The sequence below is a fragment of the Diadema setosum genome, unplaced genomic scaffold, assembly GCF_964275005.1.
Source record: "Diadema setosum unplaced genomic scaffold, eeDiaSeto1 scaffold_24, whole genome shotgun sequence".
Lineage (NCBI taxonomy): Eukaryota > Metazoa > Echinodermata > Echinoidea > Diadematoida > Diadematidae > Diadema > Diadema setosum.
This window is the reverse complement of record NW_027307651.1, coordinates 79,831-98,875: the sequence shown is the minus strand read 5'-3', so window position 1 is coordinate 98,875 and position 19,045 is coordinate 79,831. Positions and strand designations below refer to the sequence as shown.

Genomic DNA, 19,045 nt, shown 5'->3' with positions numbered 1-19,045 from the left:
TTATAGCTTCCTCTTCCCCTTCCCAATTCCACTCCCATCATAAAACACGGAACAAGTACCTTCAAGTGCTGCATTTGTCCTGCTCTTCTTGAGGTCCATCACAGCATTACAGCAGGCAAGGCAAACATAACATGTTGCCGTAGAATATGTCCAAAAAGCGAGGTAAATAACGAACTTGGGGCCCAGTGAATCCCCTGCCAATACGACATAAGTGATTAAAAACCCGAAGAAATAGGCGGCAAGTGCGAACCGATAAAGGGCGTACACGTAGATAGGTATCCTTGGCTGAAAGAAAACAGAGATGAGTTTTGTCTTGATATTCGATATTTTGATACTTGATATCTTGATACTTGATATTTTTACAGATAGGGCCTACTGCTCAAATAACGTTTTAACCTGCGTTAATCTGAGAGTAGGTGTTGGAGCTCGATTTAAAGCAGTTGTTTTGGAGATAACCGTTCAGCACCATGCAAGGCTATATAACACCAAACTTGAAATCACCCAATTGTAATGAAGATATAAGAGCTGAAATCTGCGAACACTGTTAAATACACATTATGCGAAATTTAATATCATTCCTTGGTTGTTTGTATATTTCTTTGATTTGTTTTTATTGGATTATTTTTTGGATTGGATATTTTTTCATTTTTTACAACCCCGTTCATACTCACGTGCTTTGAGGACACGTCTTTGAGTCGTGTGCAACAAAGTTTGAAGTCCGCCCATTGCACGGAATACCACTTTCTGCTCTCATCTTCAATATTCAGTATTGTCTGAACGGTCGGTGGTAAGTCCTCCAATACCAGACAGCATGAATATGGATTAAAAAAATCGTATTTGGATTCTCGAAAACCGCGAGTTGCTCGCATCGTTTGTTATTCTTCAAGTCGATTCAATTCATTTCAATTCAAATTCAAATCCAAATCCAATTCAATACAAAATTCTGTTGCTGAGTCTCTCAGGAAAATATTATGAAGACATTGTAAAAATTGTGGACTAAAACAATTTCTATCATAAAAATGTCAACCTATGAAGAATGAACGATCCGTCCTCGGTCTCCTGTTAACATTGACCGCTTCTGTGTTCTGTTGGAGTAGCCCAACTGTACAAGGTAATTGTGTCTTTATTCTCATAAACCTGCATTCATATTAACTTATTGCGTTATCAGGTATCAACAGACTAATATCACCGAAAGGTGTTGTTCCAATAAAGCTGCACATAAAAGTCATGTGTAATGTAATCATCATCTCTTCGTTTGATGTGGAATGCCGGTTAGCTAATTCCCGTTATATCAGTTTCACAGTTTCGCTTATTGTGTTTCAGATGCATGCAAATTGTACTTATAAAACAATTGAGTTTTTCCCGCTGATCCGACGTATTAGTCATGTCTTTATTCAAAGTTGGCTGTCGGTTTTTTCTTTTTGTGTGTGATATTCCACGGTTTTTCTTGTTCTATTGACTTTATAGTCAGACATCATTCAAGTTATTAAGCTATTTCGTCTTAATCCTAGTTCATGAATCAACTGATAGAAATCTAACATATTGAAGCTTTAAAAATCGTAGAGCATCCCAGAAAGATGTCTTCCTGCCCGTGTTTGCTAAAAGAGATTTTTTTTTTTTTTTCCGGTTATTATGAATGTAATGGGTACTGTACTGATTTTTTTTTTTTTCATATAGCAAACAATTTTGCAAACATGTAACTCCTGTTACTCAAAACAAATGATCGAGGTAAATGGAAGCTACCTTTCCTAGTTATTTGCTAGGTAAGACAGCTCTGTATTGTCTCCTGAACTTTCTATTTCTCTAGGGATGACATCAAAACATGCAATAGAGAAATGCGTCGAAAAGAGCCAGTCCCATCGAAGCAGGTGTACGTAACAAACTTCTTCCAACGCTACTTCCATCATACTTACCTGTGTTCTGAGTGGTTTTAAGCCTGATGTTTCTATGATATGGACCGATGAGTCTGGAAAGAGACTAAAATCTGCGGCTTCGCGACAAACAACACTACCTGACGACACATACGAAAGATTCGAGACAATCAATGTATCAGCCACACATGAGACAGAGCAAACATTCGTGTGCATAGCTACCGGTGACTCGTTAAATGGAACGTCGACCAGAGAAATCACTCTTCTGCCTTTATCAGGTTTTGTGAAAAGTTTTCAATGTAGTGTTTCTGAATAATAACGAGTCATAATTGATCTTCACAGCGTCTGCCGCCAATACTATAAAACGATGTTTATGACAAGAAAAACGCTTGCCGTTTCGTGTTTCTGAATAGTATCGAGTCTTATAGTTTCTTCTGCCGTAACTATTGAATTAAAAGTATGCATAATTTTAAAAATAGGAACAATAATTCAACGGATGACGGGGAAATATAATCTGAGTGGGTACTTTTAAGTTACTGTAACTATTTAACAACACAATCAAATATTAGTTTAATGTCAAAAGCACTTGTATCTGAAAAACAAAACAAAAGACACTAAAATCAATTTCACCGAGTATAGACAAAGGCCTCTAAAAATGACATTAATTTTACTCATAACTTCTAAACCGTTTGTACCTGTTTAGGAGGCTACTTCTTCAAGCGTGCATTATGACAAAAAAAAAACAGTTGTAGATTTAATATCATAGAGGTATTTGTCTATGTTTGATAACAATTCTTACTCTATCGATCAAGCTGGTAATGAGTACATAATGTGCCTTTACAATGTCTATATCAAATCTCAGGAAAACGTGATAACGTCGGTCTCATCGTTGGATTATTCATTGGAATACCAGCTGCCGTATCCACCATATTTTTCCTTGTTCGAAAATTTCGGCAAAAATTCAATTAGGAGTACCTACAGCAAAGAGTTGTTTATCTTTCCTTGTTTATCATTTAATTGATTGATTGTTTGTTTTCTTCATAAAACTTCTGAAATGGAATGAACTAAGATGGGTGTAACATCCTCCACAGTTCGAAAGCTGTCGAATAGTCGTATTTATAGTAAAGACGGAATTTATACAAACCAAGGTATATAAACGTTTCGATGGTATTGTCAGCGCAAGCCTCTCTTACTGAAATTATGATCACTGTCAATCACAGTCCTCGGAAAAAGTGGCGATTGCCGAGCACACACCTTGCAATGAAACCTTTCGAGACAAGCGCAATTCGCTGGTAAAAAGAGCTATCGGTGAAATCTCCTTATTTCTCAGATTGCGTGGTATATAGTACAAGCCCATTTTACAGGAGATATATGTTTATCGTTCAAGGTATATTGAGGGACAAAACGTGCCTCTTTGTTCTTATGTGACAAGTGACCATACTTGACAAACAGAGACCATAGCCCCAAATCATCATCAGGTTGTTTTTTCTTTCTTTATTTTTTTCTTTCATTCTTTCTTTTTCTCTTTCTTTCTCTCTCTCTTTCTCTCTCTCTCTCTCTCTCCTTCAGTGCGTAGGCCTATTATCAGCCGAGCAGAAACGTATGGTATGTATTGATTTCTTGCCCGAGTCGATTTTGCCCTAGGCATAACACACAAAACTCACAGCATTTTAAGTCGGATTATTTATACCGTTTGAACATGAGTCCATGTTGTTTGCAATGGTGTACTACGCAGAATTTTATGATAGCAAAGGTTGATTTTTTTTGGTTACAGCTCGTTATTCCGAAGGTTCGTTATTCCGAAGGTTCATTGTTCCGAATTTCATTTTCGGATTAACCGATCTTCGGAATAACGAACCTTCGGAATAACGCCACAAATTTTCGGATTACCGAACCTCTTTTCATTTTCGGATTAACGAACCTCTAGGTATAGGGAATTTGCGTGTTTCGGATTAACGACCCTTCGGAACAACGAACCTTCGGAATAGCGAACCTTCGGAATAACGAACAGCACCCGATTTTTTATTCGGCACAATACATTTATGTATACATTTCATGAATGTTGAGACAATATTCATGTTCCATGATCTTCAAACAAGACGTCACGTGGACTTTCCTCGTAGACTTTGTGCAAAGAAAAAAAGCAATGTTGTTTTAGTACTTGTCAAACGAAGACCTATATATTTGATTCGATTTGATTTCATTCATTTCTGCATTTTCCACAAAGTTTAACCAACATAACAACCATTTTTTCGGCAATATTATATTATATTCACATATATTCACATTATATCCAACTTAAAAAGAATATAAACATAGTCATTTATAATATAGTAATTATGAAATATTGTATGGTGAATATAATCATACAAAAACAATAGAAAAATCAATCTTATTCGATGGGATTTTACACATGCACAATGCAGGAGACCGTCATCTTAAAGGGATGGCACAGTATTGGTGGAGAAGAGAATTGGGCTTTTAACTTTTTGTGAGATACCAAGAAAACACCTTGGGAGAGCTATACATACACTGAATACTACGGCTAGCGCGTGCACATCACATGCGCACAAATTTCAAATCCATGAACGGATAAGGATGTTTGTGTGCGCATGCGCTGGCCGTAGTATCAGTGTATGTTAGTAGCTCTCCCAAGGTCCTCTCGACCGAGTCACATTCAGTCATCAATTCGAATAGAAAGGGACTATTGGCAGAACCAAACGTTGCCCGAAGCCTGTTTTCAATACTTCAACTTAACTGGTAAGTCTTCAAATTGAAGAAATTTTTGGATTTTAAGTTAATATTTACCCGCGATCCTAAATCTGTCATGATCCTGAATGCTACAATGCGAAGCCCCATTACGCTATGCGTATGGGGCTGCTGGTCGCAGTTAGCTATGCGTATGGGGCTGCACGCTGCTGGTCGCAGTTATCATGCAATAACGGTTTCGTACATTACGTGTACTACCTCGCCGCCGTAGGGCGGCGGCTCTGGTACGAAACCATTATTGCATGATTACTCAGACATGAGAGCACTGTGGGGCGAGTAAGTCTCACAGTGTTAGTTATATGAAAGGTACTTTAACCTGAAATACAAACTAAGACAAGGAAAGTCAGGGAAACTTTTGAGGAACCAAAACTTTATATTATCTTTAATACGTGTATACATTATGCTTTATTTCTATCTACAAATTGATTCGAAGATACTTTCTTTGTGATTTATACAAGATAAATTGTGAAACATATTTCTTGAAATCATCTTTACCGATTTTACCTAAAATGTTATACAATCTTGACGGGTTTTCTACTATCCTATCTTTACGCAAGTCATTCCTCCCTCCCTTTTTATCTTTTCGATGTGTATAAGTACGTTTGCTGCACGCAAATCAACCCACGCTTATGCTGTAGCTCCACTATATGATTTATTGTGTTGCTGATACGTTTATGCTGATCATTGTGTGTAGGCTATGAAGAAAAAAAAATGTTGATAACTTATGTACGATGTATATACTTTAAAAAAAATCGAGTGAAAATATTCACCCTTAGAGTGAACTTGGAGTGAATTTCGAGTGAAAACGAACATTTTCACTAAAGAATTACTCCAATTTTACTCGAAATTCACTCTTTTTTGTATTCACTCTTTCAATCCCCATTGAAGATTTCTGCAATAGACCAATACTGTCCGAAATTGTACTTCTTGAGATAATATACTGATGCGAGAAATAATGACAAAGAGCTTATCATTTGATTGTTAGCATAATTGTAATACTCATATATTCACAGCACGTTTAGCATATTTTCATCGACAGAACCACACAAAAATTTCGTAGGTTGTGTTTGACTTGAAAAAAACACCAATTGTTGTCAGCTGGATAAATTGCTGACTAGTAGTGAGATTAAGTTTGTATATATATGTGTGTGTGTCCCTTTATGCTGTTTCTTAACAAAACATTAAAAAAAATGGAAAATAATCATGTGTGTAATATCAGAGCACAACACGTATGCAAAAAAATGATTTCCGTTGTAGGAGACACTGAGGTTCATTGACAAATGTTCTCTCTTAATTGCAAGGTGCAGTTGGCAAACAAAATGCGATTTTGCTTCACTATAGCTGATCAAATGCAGCTTTCTATAATTTGAACATGTGGGTAAATTAGAAATTCTAATTTAAAGGAGCCATATAATGAAACCTGATTTGATATTCATTTCATTAATTTGATTTGTTTTGAGATACCTTAAAACGATCTATTTGTCACAACTGAAATATCTCCTTGAGTCTGATTTATCCTTGATTTGATATATGCATTAGGTAAGGTTATGGCAAGTCGTTTGTGTAGAAAGTCGATAAACTCTGTTTTTCACTGATAAACTCTGTTTATCACTTGATAAACTGAGTTTATCAGAAAAAACTGTGTGTATCAACTGATAAACATTGTTTTTCAAGAAAAACTCTGTTTATCCGAGAAAAACAGAGTTTATTGGAAAAAACTCTGTATAACCAATTGATAAACACAGTTTTTCCGATAAACTCTGTTTATCAATGATAAACTGAGTTTATCAACTGATAAACACAGTTTTTCTGATAAACTCTGTTTATCACTTGATAGACTGATAAACTCTGTTTATCAGTGAAAAACAGGAGTTTTTCTTTGATAAACTGTGTTTATCAACTGATAAACTTTGTTTTTCTGATAAACTCAGTTTATCAGTTGATAAACTCAGTTTTTCAGTGAGAGTTTATCAGTAAAAAACAGAGTTTATCGACTTTTTACACAAACGGCTTGCCATATAAGGTGCATACAGAGGTACGTACACTACATTGTGTGTGTCTATACACAGTGTTTAACTCAGACTCACAGCACAGGCTATAATATGTGGACCTTGAGTTTTTTTAATTGACCTTGGTCTTGGTGACAACGTCATCTCTTGTGCAACTGAAGTGATTGATAAAGAGTCAGTACTGGAGATGGAGTTCAGGAGCAAATTCATCTTAAATCTTGACTTGGGTTGTTCTTAAAAGGAGATGTTTGGAGGCAAAGATGTCAGTTGAAATATTCACTTACGTTTAATTAAGAAACATGGAAGTATAAGCCAGAAATATGCAATTCTATCTTGGTTCTGGCATATTGAAATGGCTTAGGTAATGCAGGTGTAATGCAAGTGAATGTGCATTGCCTATAATGTACAGAATGTGTAGTGTGTTAATGCATGTAAGTTAAACATGTTATGAATACTTTGAGAATGTTGTAAGATGTAATAGAAATGTATGAAATGATAAAACATGATGCATTCATTAGCCAAAGGTTACATGCTGGCATTCAGAGCATAAGTACAGTTGTACAAGCTTAATTTAGACCTGAGTTGCACATTCCAATGATGAATAGCACCTTTCAGTGCTGTATAGGATTATGCAAATTAAGCATGAATGTCATTTACATTCAGGTCAGATATATAGGCCTATGTTTACCGCAGTGAAAGACTTCAGCTAGTGTCATTATAAGTCATGCCTGATTGTGTTGTGAATTTCTATGTTTTATCAGACAAGGTAAATTTCAGAAAATGGAAGTTGCTTGCCTAATTAAGCAAGCCTGTTATATTATGTATCTGAGAAATTAATCCATAAATCATTGCCACTGTCATCAGATGTTAGATGGCATCTGAGCTGAGCCTGAGATCTTTAATGCTGATTTATCAAAATAATTTTGCTATAAACCCAAAGCTGATAAGTGATATGAAAGATTGATTATCCAAATATGTAATGCTTTGAATTTATGACTTTTTTATCTGTTTGAACCTACAGTTTCACGGAATTTGAGGAATTTGAGGCATTTAAAAAACCTACTACAGAAAGTGTGAAAGGAATTTACGGGTTTAATGAACAGATGACGAGATGACGTTTTCACTGAAATTCTCATGGACACATTATGGAATCAAATACTTCTGAAGGACTGATTATTGTAACCATGGAATCATTGTTTGACGTCAAGATACTGTAACACCCGTGGATTCAAACCTTCCAACAAGACAAATAAGAATCATCATCAAATCTCAAATTCCCGTCGAAGCCTTTGTTTTTATTTACGGTGCTCTTCAACTTGTCTGCAGTTACACATCTAAAAACATAAATCGTTTGATAAAGAGAGTAAGTAGATTTAGTAATGAACAATTCGTTTAATAACACATATATTTCCAATAAACTTTATACACAAAGTTCACTGACTGCTATTCCAATCTATTGAAAGGGCGTCTGTGATGACTGAAAGAATCTTAGAGGAATTACCTTTACCCTCTATTACGTCAGAAAAAAAAAAAGATAACATTTGAAGATAAAACTGTTAAATTTGTATGTGTTTAAATTTCATTTTTTTCGTCTGGGTATAACAAACATTAATGTTTAAAAGTTACACTTGTGCAGCAGTCCATTATGTTCTGGCATGAAATATACTTTTTACTCACGGTCCAATGGACATATTAAGAAAAAACATCTACAATCTACGTCTCATATTGTTTCCGAAATGGCATATATAAACGAAAATTATTTTACACACTTTACCCAGCAAACCAGCCTTGAAATAGCTTTCAAGCAATCAAGCTTTATTTCTGTAGCTACGCATGAAAGATATGTTGTATATATCCAGCGATACGAACTCAAAGTGAATAAGTTTTTTTGGTTTTTTTTTTTTTGGTTCTAAAATATTACAGAGAAGAGAAAGAATGAATCATATTCTCATATACAAATTAAGAAAAAAAAAAACGTTCGGCAGTGGTTGCAAGTAAATATGCAAGTACAAGTAGTTGTGTGCTACACTCAAATTACTTTACAAGGCTTTCGCATGTGAAGACATTTATTAAAACTAGTACTTTGCAATTTCGATTTTTTAACTTTGTTTGCTAACCATATCAACTTCTATGTCAGTCTTCGCTCCCTATTCATGCTACAGAGTCATTAAATTGCGTTTGATAACTGTAGGTTTCTACTCATGACCATCTTATGTATACTCGATGGTGGTTTTCACCTATATGTACCTTAGTTTGTAAATTAATTTCCTCATGACAAAATATAGATTGACAGCTACGTATATAGCAAGGCATTTGATACATGTGTTAATGAGAGTTACAGCTCGGTGTTTTGAAGGTGTTTAAATCAGCAAAAGAAATAATGTCCATAATTTCGAGTGTTTGTTATCATTTTTTTTTTTCCATTTTCGAATTGACGGCCCTTATTTACTTTCCGGATTTACACGAATACCAAGAAAAACAAAACCTTCAGAATAAGACAAAATAATGCTCGTATTAAGGAGCTTTATTTCATTTTTCGGATAAATGAACATCTCCAGTTATGCTGATTTCTCGCTTGTTTCGGAATGATGGACCTTTGAAAAATAAACTTTATTAATTCTTATTATCTGATATATGAACCTTCTGCAAAACGAACACCATCTTTAATGCCGATCTGTACCTTGCAAACTATGTTACAGTCCGACGTTGATTATCTGGCAATCTGTTATCCGGACTTCTCTCTCATCCGGACGTGTTCACAAAGAGAACCCACACAATAAAAAGTGATTTCAAACTAAAATTAAACACACACACACACACACACACACAAATAAGTTACATGAAATACATGAAATACCCAACACAAACATGGTATATAGGCCCTATGAATTTAATTAAAATGTTTCAATTTCCGTGAAATCAGACCATAATTCTAAGAGGCTATATAGCAAAAATTCACCACTGTTGCCGTGTACTCAACCTACCTAGCTACTACTGGGTCAACAGCACCTAGTATGTAAACGTATATAAACAGTGTTTCACCAAGGCATATCGCTCATCTGGACGGGTGGCAATCACTGGCGTAGCCAGGGGGGGGGGGGGGCGATGGGGGCGGTCGCCCCCCCCCCCCCCCTAAGATTTGGACCGAGGATTTGGGAGGCGGAAAAAAAAATGCGTGTATACTGTATGCATGCACATGAAGCGGGTCTCCTTTGCAACCTTTCATGAAATAAGATTTTTTTTGTGAATATTTCACTCAAAGTGTGCACCAGATCGTTGAATTTCAATTCAAAATATGCAAAATCTCTCGTGTTTGGGAGGGGGTACCCCCTCCCAAACCTTCCCCCTCTATGCCTCTTTCCCTAGCTAAGTACACTTTTTAGATTTACAAAAAATTCTGAATAATTCTGAGTGCACAAGACTTTTCACTAACATTCCGAAAACTGAAGGTTCCCTCATGTATAAGGGGAAATTCCCCTTTTAATCGACCCTTTCCTCCCTCAGCCCCCCCCCCATCAGTTTGTTTTTTTTTTTGTTTTTTTTTTGGATTACCCAAATGTTGATTCCATCACAGTAATGCGTATTATGCGTATACGAGATATCTCAATTTCAACCTTAAAAAGATAAAAGCTTCATCGGAAGGGAAGAGTGGAGATAACACTCGCCAACGCCTTCTCCCTGCTCGCCCCCCCCCCCCCCCGCCATGCAAAGAAGTAGACTGTGGCTATACCAAGATCGCTTTATTGCAATTCTAAAAACGCAACAGCTCCGCGAGCGGGTTCTACCTCACTAGACTTTATACATACGCACAGATGGTGCACATTCGGGATAAGAGCTGAATTCCGTGATTTTAACACTTCGATGAAAAAGTGTTGCACCAAAAATTTGCACCAGATCGCTGAATTTCAGGTCTGAAAACGCAAAATCACCTTCGTGTGGGAGGGGATATGCCCCTATCTACACCCTCGTGTGCATGCTTTTTCTGTTTGATTACTGAACAGACACCGTTCATGATATTCAGTGTAAGAATTAATACAAGAAGACTAGTGTGTTTGAATTATACTGTTTTATAGGTAAATTGTTCAATAATAATCTACACTAAAATATACTGCAGCCTTAAACAAGTGGGACTGTTTCAACTCGTTAAAACACGCAAAAACATGCATCAAATTGCACCATTTGCAACATCAAAATGTAAAAACTTCTCACCGTAGGAGGGGGGACACCCCCTCCCACAACCTCCCCTACCCCCTCGCTCGCTCCGCTCGCTCGGGTTCAGTCGAGTTCGTGATATACAGTGAAAAGAATTAATACAAGAAGTGTATCTAAATTATATCATTTTATAGGCAAATTGTTCAATAATAATCTACACTAAAATATACTGCTACCTTAAACAAGTGGGACTGTTTCACGTCGATAAAACGCGCAAAAACATGCATCAAATTGCACCATTTGCAAAATCAAAATGCAAAAAGTTCTTACCGTGGAAGGGGGGACACCCCCCTAACACACCCTCCCCTCCCCCCTCGTTCGCTCCGCTCGCTCGGGTTCAGTCGCGTTCATGATATTCAGTGAAAAGAATTAATACAAGAAGTGTAGTGGAATTATACCATTTTATAGGCGAATTGTTCAATAATAATCTACACTAAAGTATACTGCAATCTTAAACAAGTGGGACTGTTTCACGTCGATAAAACGCGCAAAAATATGCATCAAATTGCACCATTTGCAAAATCAAAATGCAAAAAGTTCTTACCGTGGGAGGGGGGACACCCCCCTCCCACACCCTCCCCTCCCCCCTCGTTCGTTCCGCTCGCTCGGGTTCAGTCGCGTTCATGATATTCAGTGAAAAGAATTAATACAAGAAGTGTAGTGGAATTATACCATTTTATAGGCGAATTGTTCAATAATAATCTACACTAAAATATACTGCTACCTTAAACAAGTGGGACTGTTTCACGTCGATAAAACGCGCAAAAACATGCATCAAATTGCACCATTTGCAACATCAAAATGCAAAAAGTTCTTTCTGTGGGAGGGGGACACCCCCCTCCCACACCCTCCCCTATCCCCTCGCGCGCTCCGCTCGCCCGGGTCCAGTCACGTTCATGATATTCAGTGAAAAGAATTAATACAAGAAGTGTATCTAAATTATACCCTTTTATAGGCAAATTGTTCAATAATAATCTACATCAAAATAAACTGCTACCATAAACAAGTGGGACTGTTTCACGTCGATAAAACGCGCAAAAACATGCATCAAATTGCACCATTTACAACATCCAAATGCAAAAAAAGTTCTTACCGTCAGAGGGGGGACACCCCCCTCCCACACCCTCCCCTACCCCCTCGCTCGCTCGGGTTCAGTCCCGTTCATGATATTCAGTGAAAAGAATTAATACAAGAAGTGTATTTGAATTATACCATTTTATAGGCAAATTGTTCAACAATAATCTACACTAAAATATACTGCTACCATAAACAAGTGGGAATGTTTCACGTCGTTAAAACACGCAAAAACATGCATCAAATTGCACCTCCCCTCCCCCCTCGTTCGCTCCGCTCGCTCGGGTTCAGCCGCGTTCATGATATTCAGTGAAAAAAATTAATACAAGAAGTGTATTTGAATTATACCATTTTATAGGCAAATTGTTCAATAATAATCTACACTAAAATATACTGCAATCTTAAACAAGTGGGACTGTTTCACGTCGTTAAAACACGCAAAAACATGCATTAAATTGCACCATTTGCAAAATCAAAATGTAAAAAGTTCTCACCGTGGGAGGGGGAAAACCCCCTCCCACACCCTCCCCTATCCCCTCGCTCGCTCCGCTCGCTCCGCTCGCTCGGGTTCAGTCGCGTTCATGATATTCAGTGAAAAGAATTAATACAAGAAGTGTATTTGAATTATACCATTTTATAGGCAAATTGTTCAATAATAATCTACACTAAAATATACTGCAATCTTAAACAAGTGGGACTGTTTCACGTCGTTAAAACAAGCAAAAACATGCATTAAATTGCATCATTTGCAAAATCAAAATGTAAAAAGTTCTCACCGTGGGAGGGGGGAAACCCCCCTCCCACACCCTCCCCTATCCCCTCGCTCGCTCCGCTCGCTCCGCTCGCTCGGGTTCAGTCGCGTTCATGATATTCAGTGAAAAGAATTAATACAAGAAGTGTATTTGAATTATGCCATGTTATAGGCAAATTGTTCAACAATAATCTACACTAAAATATACTGCTACCATAAACAAGTGGGAATGTTTCACGTCGATAAAACGCGCAAAAACATGCATCAAATTGCACCATTTGCAACATCAAAATGCAAAAAGTTCTTACCGTGGGAGGGGGGACACTCCCTCCCACACCCTCCCCTCCCTCCTCGCTCGCTCCGCTCGCTCGGGTTCAGTCGCGTTCATGATATTCAGTGAACAGAATTAATACAAGAAGTGTATTTAAATTATACCATGTTATAGGCAAATTGTTCAATAATAATCTACACAAATATACACTGCTACCTTAAACAAGTGGGACTGTTTCACGTCGATAAAACGCGCAAAAACATGCATCAAATTGCACCATTTACAACATCCAAATGCAAAAAAAGTTCTTACCGTCAGAGGGGGGACACCCCCCTCCCACACCCTCCCCCCCCCCCTCGCTCGCTCCGCTCGCTCGGGCTCGGTCGCTTCGCTCCCTCGCAGACTAACCGCCCCCCCCCCCCCCCTAAGATGAAATCCTGGCTACGCCGTTGGTGGCAATCTCGACAAGGCCGGAAAACAGAGTTTGGAATCTATAAATGCTTGCGTTTTGTAGACGTGGCTACTATGTGTCACAAACTCACTTTTCAAAAAAGATAAGTCATCAAGAAGAAGATAAAGCAACTGTAATCCTATAGGTTGAAAATGTTTATACAAACGAAGATTAACATGATTTCTAAAGATTTTGATAAACATTGATAAACTTGTACTATGATAGCTTATGACAGGTTATCATCAACAGGATCCAAAGAACTAAGTGCATTCAACCAGAAGCAATTCAACATCAATATAATAATTATGGACAGCCCTTGAGGGGGATACGGCATTTTTTGCCCGAACTAGAAATGTAATGCCCGAGTCGAAGACGAGGGCAATACAATTCTAGTGAGGGCAAAGAATTTCCTATCCCCCGAAAGTAGACAGTCCATATTATTAATTTTACCCATATCTTCTATGAGAATTTGCCCTCTGTCACGAAACTCAGGTATGCTGTGCGAGTAGCAGCTAGCTCACACAGTCAGACGCACGCCTACATACGGTGCAGCGATTGTCTTCGAAATTTACGAGTTTGCCCTTCATCACGAAAACCTCTCCGCGAGAAACTCTCAACAGTAAGTTTCTCATCACCGGGAGCTCAAGTGCCCGGATGCTAGCGTCTCCGATATTTTCTCCTTGCGATTGACCGGAGTGTTTACGTGTAAAGATAATGGTCAAATCCGGAAGAAGAAAAATATCCACTGATATTGCCCGCTGTCCTTGACGACCACCAAAATAACAACTATAATTGCCCGGCAAAACTTCCTCATATGGGTCATAATACTAATTGGCATGCTGTGTTCTCGATGCACGCTCAAGTACTTCCAGACGCAGAGTATCACATTTACTTGAAGGACAAGTCCACCTTTATAGACTTGTGGATTGAGTTAAAGCATAAATATTAGTAGCACACATCAGTGAGAGTTTGATGAAAATCCGATATTCCGTTCAAAAGTTATGAATTTCTGAAGTTCCTACTCAGTCACTGCTGGATGAGAAGACTACTACAGCTTGTAATGTCACATGTGTACATTGATATAAAGAAAACATAAAGAAAAATCAACGCGTGAGTTTTCAACTTTTCTCAAAAAGTTGAAAAATGAAAACTTGACTTGCCTCTTTCAGAAGGCGGGGAATAATATTACCCTTAACATGTCTCTGGCAAATCAGGAAATGTGCACATTTTCCCCAAAATGTTATTTTGGGAAATTTTCCTTATATTTTCCTTATAACTTTATCGTTCTACTCATGTGACGTCATACATTGTAGTAGTCTTCCAGCAATGACTGCGCAGATCACACTTAAAAAAAAAATCATAATTTTTGAACAGATGGTCCGATTTTCCCCAAACCTTCACTTATGTGTTAGCCGTCGATTTTAGATATCGAACCCTTAATCGTGATAATGAATGATTTTAAAATATTATGAAAATGCTCTCCCACATTTAATGTATGAAGAGAGTTCTTAAATAAAATTTATGAAGAGTTTGTTCGCAAAAACCGATAAGACCATTTTTGAAGATTTTGAAGTACGGTCTCTATCATAAAGTACAAAATAATACCTTTAAATGATATATAGGTCACTACATATAACGATGTATAAAGGTACATATCTGAAGCTTTGGTCAAAAGAAGCAAATATTTTCTTTTTATTCTCTTTATTTTTCTTGACCTTTAATCGCAAATATCTACATTTGGCAAATATGGACTTATCGGTTTTTGCGAACAAACTCTTCATATTGTCATCAAAGCAGCCATTCTAGGAATGAATATTAGGCATATGTGTTCTTTCAAGGGCTTTAAGATCAGCGTTGTTCATCTTCACGCTAATTTTACATTTCAGTTAATTAAAAAAAAAATTAAACAGAATCAGTGCTACCTTAACAATGAGTAGCATGGTCGATTTGGGCTAAAAATGCATTGAACTATCTTTCTATCCTAGACATAAAGGCCCGAATTCACGAAGGTGGTACAATTGAAACCATGGTTTCAACCATGGACAAAGACCGTAGTTTTTTATGGGGCGCCAAGTGTCGAATGACGTATTTCGTTACGAAATATTTCGTTAAGAAAATGGTAACCTTACGTCTACGAAATTACTGATTTCGTAACGAAATAGCCCATACGACACTTGGCTCCCCATAAAAAAAAAAAACTACGATACTTGTTCACGGTTTAATTCATGGTTTCACTTGCGGTCAGCGCTTCCAGTTCGACAGCAACCTGCTCTTCTGTGGGAGAAATGGCTTCTGTTGGAGTAACGGCTTCTGTTGGAGGAACGGTTTCTCTTCTCATATCCATATATCGGACCCGGAGAACGTACAATCCTGTCAAAATGGCCTGAGCTACCAGCGTTGCCACGATCACGCCAATCGATACGACGATCACCAACATGAAGTCGTATTTGATGTCGAGAAGGGAATAAACGAAAGGGTTTCCGGACGGGTCCGTTCCCCCACCTGCCTGGTAGAAGAATGTGAAGATCAGGTAGATAAGCAAGTACAAGATCGCGTACCCTGCGTGTTTGAAGTTGACGACGATCAGGGTGAAGAAAATCTCGCTGAGGCAGACGACGGTGGGAAGGATATTAGATATGCTGGCGTATATGGCATGGTTCCCGAACCCCAAGTAGACAGTATTAACAAAGATGGAAGGAGCGGCGGTGATGTGAAAGAAAATCCATTGAATCTGGTACCAAAATCTCTCTGAAAGTACAACGAAAAATGACTTCGTCAGAAAGAATAATGGTGATCAATGTTACACAAACATGATCGATGAGACATCAATGTTATAATATTTCACTTTTTTCTCTTAAAAAGTTACCATAGGTTTACTTGAAGAAATGCATGTTTTTTGTGCCATAATCCAATTCAGTTTATGAGATCTAACATCAAACATGCCATGCCAAAATGCTGCAGCGATACTAGAAAGTTTTGTTATTTGCTTTACTACTGCTAAATATGTTTCTCGGTTGATGATGGTGATGATGATGATGATGATCCACAGCATTTGTATGGCGCCATATATTTGTTATAGAAATATTCAAAGGCGCATTCAAAATTGCCGTAAGATAAAAATATTAATTCCGTACCGGAAACAAACCAGCTTCAATTTCAGAATATACTTCACGTTTAGCACGTAACTTTTTGTTCTACCACTTCTGATTGTATCACATAGAATGTTACTTGACTTAAGTATCAGTGTTGTAGGCTATATGCTTAAACACCGAAATGAAGTTTATTCATTTTATTATACATTCGTGTTTTCTTACAAAACATTCTGTCTGTTAACTGTTTTACAATGGCTCAATGTATAAATGATACTTGTACACCTCGAATGAACAGCCAGCGACAGGATACAAACAAATAAAATTGATTGCAATAAAAACAACAGACTTAATTGCGGAGGTAGAAAGAAGGTAGAACAGAATTTGGAAGAGGACAATGACTATTAAAGAGATTGACAATGGAAAAGTGACAAGACTGGAAATGTTGGAGGTTATGAGCCCCACGGTGCCTGTCATATTGTATGAAATAAGGTTATGCAAAAACAAACAAATAAACAAACAAACAATGCAGTTCAAATAATCGTTAATGATGCTTTTAAAATGGTGAACATCTTCAAGTGAACGATTTATGCTCTAACCATTGACAGTACTGTTGTAATAGACCATTACAAAAACAAAAAAGTTCAAAAGCATGATTTTAAGAACGTTCCTCAGTTATGTTTGTGCGCATCCTAGCTGCGAAGGTTGGTCAGTGACGTAACAAAGAGCGTAGAAGCGCACGTACGAGTGATGAGCTGAGCTAGCTGAGCTGAGCAGTGCTGCCAGTAGATCTAGCTAGATTGTAGTACGTACGGATACCCTGCAGCTATTGCGGGCTAGATACGACAGAATTCGAAACATACACTGCACAGCCATGGAATGGATGTCAGGTTTTAGCCTATCAGAAGGCAAGAAACCGTACAACTATGCAACTAGGTGCAACTACACAACTGTGCAACTGTACAGCCCTAGAATGCCTGTATGGTTGTCACGCGTACGGGCCGAAGTGCCATTAACCGAACAACCCTATGTCCCTGCATCCATTACGGAACGCCTTTCGGGTTTTAGCCAATCAGGGCGTGAAAAACTCGACAGACATACATAAATACATGAGTGTAGGAACGGCTGTATGGTTTTAGCCAATCAGGACACGAAAAACTCGACAAACATACGTGCATGCATGGGTGTGGGAAGGGCTGTAGGGTTTAAGCACACCAGAATGCAATAAACTCGACAAACATGCAGAAATGTATGGTTTCACTCTCTCCCAGCACCTCCCTGAGTATACATGTACATTGTACATCCACACCTGCCTTGGGAGGGCAGGTCATGAACCCTTGATGTGGAAAGGAATGGACACCATTGCACTAAAGGAATGATAAATCTGTCGGGGGATTTTAGGGGTTAGCAGAGCCCGAAGGCTAATTACGTGCAGAGAGAAAGGAAATGCTCCAGTACTCGAAGTGGTCAAACGATGGATGATATTTTATAGAACAGACTGACAGATTCCTCGAAAAAGAGAAGGAGAGAGTGGGAGAGTAAACCATACAACCATGCGTCCATTTGCCGCTCGGACTAGGAATGTTTGTCTTGTTCATTCATGCTGCAGGGATGAATGGCTGTCTAGTTTAAATAAATCCACCTTGATTGCCTAAAACCATACAACCGTCGCTCACCAAGAGTACATTTATGGCTGTCTGGTTAATGGCATCCTAAATGGTTAAAACCCAACAGCTGTCCCTCACTAATGCCAGTGTGTATGTCTGTGAGTTTATTTTTCATGAATTAGTAAGCCTTCTTCTAAAGTTTTGTGAAGTTTTGTGAAAATGACAAGGGTTTTGAATGTTCAGCATAGGTTTTTGAACCATAGGCGCCGGAAGTGGGGGGGGGGCGCCCTCCCCCCCCCCCCCCAATCCAAAAAGTGTGTGTGTGGGGGGGGGGCAAAACGCATTTTTGCCCCCCCCCAAAAAAAAAAAAAATAATAATAATAATAATAATAAAATAAATAAATAACTAAACAAATAAATAAAAAAATAGATAAAATAAGGTAGATATGTATATAAATGAATAAACGCGAAAAAACATAGCTACAAACGGCAGTTTTTGGACTGTAAAATGTAAAAATGTCCAAGCTCGCTCGCTCCGCTCGCTCGCATTCAATCGCTATATGCCATTCTGATAATGTTGCAGCCAGTAATTGCCAGCAGTTGCGCCTGGGCCGGCCCCCCCCCCCCCCCCTTCATTTCCAAAGCTAAAAAAAAAAAAAAAAAAAAAAAATATCTACAAACGGCAGTTTGGGGACTGAAAAATGTCAAAATTAATCGTCAAATTTATTCGTTATGCCATTTTCCTAACGTTGCAGCCAGTAATTGCCAGCAGTTGAGCCCGGTGCGCCTCCCCTTTAATTTCCAAAGCGAAAAACATAGCTACAACGGCAGTTTTTGGACTGTAGAATGTCAAAATTTTCAAGCTCGCTAGCTTCGCTTGCTCGTATTGAATCATTATGCCATTTTCCTAATGTTGCAGCCAGTAATTGCCAGCAGTTGCG

At 38.1% G+C, this 19,045-nt stretch overlaps 1 protein-coding gene across 1 annotated transcript in view; it reads right to left on the bottom strand.

Annotated features, from left to right (window-relative positions):
* LOC140245711 (uncharacterized) overlaps positions 1-19,045 on the bottom strand; it is a 56,756-nt gene continuing 37,711 nt past the window's right edge. Inside the window, exons 6-7 of the mRNA XM_072325248.1 lie at positions 672-794; positions 1-285 (exon numbers count right to left, since the gene is read on the bottom strand). Coding sequence (XP_072181349.1) covers positions 1-285; positions 672-794 — 408 coding nt within the window. The remainder of the gene's footprint in view (positions 286-671; positions 795-19,045) is intronic.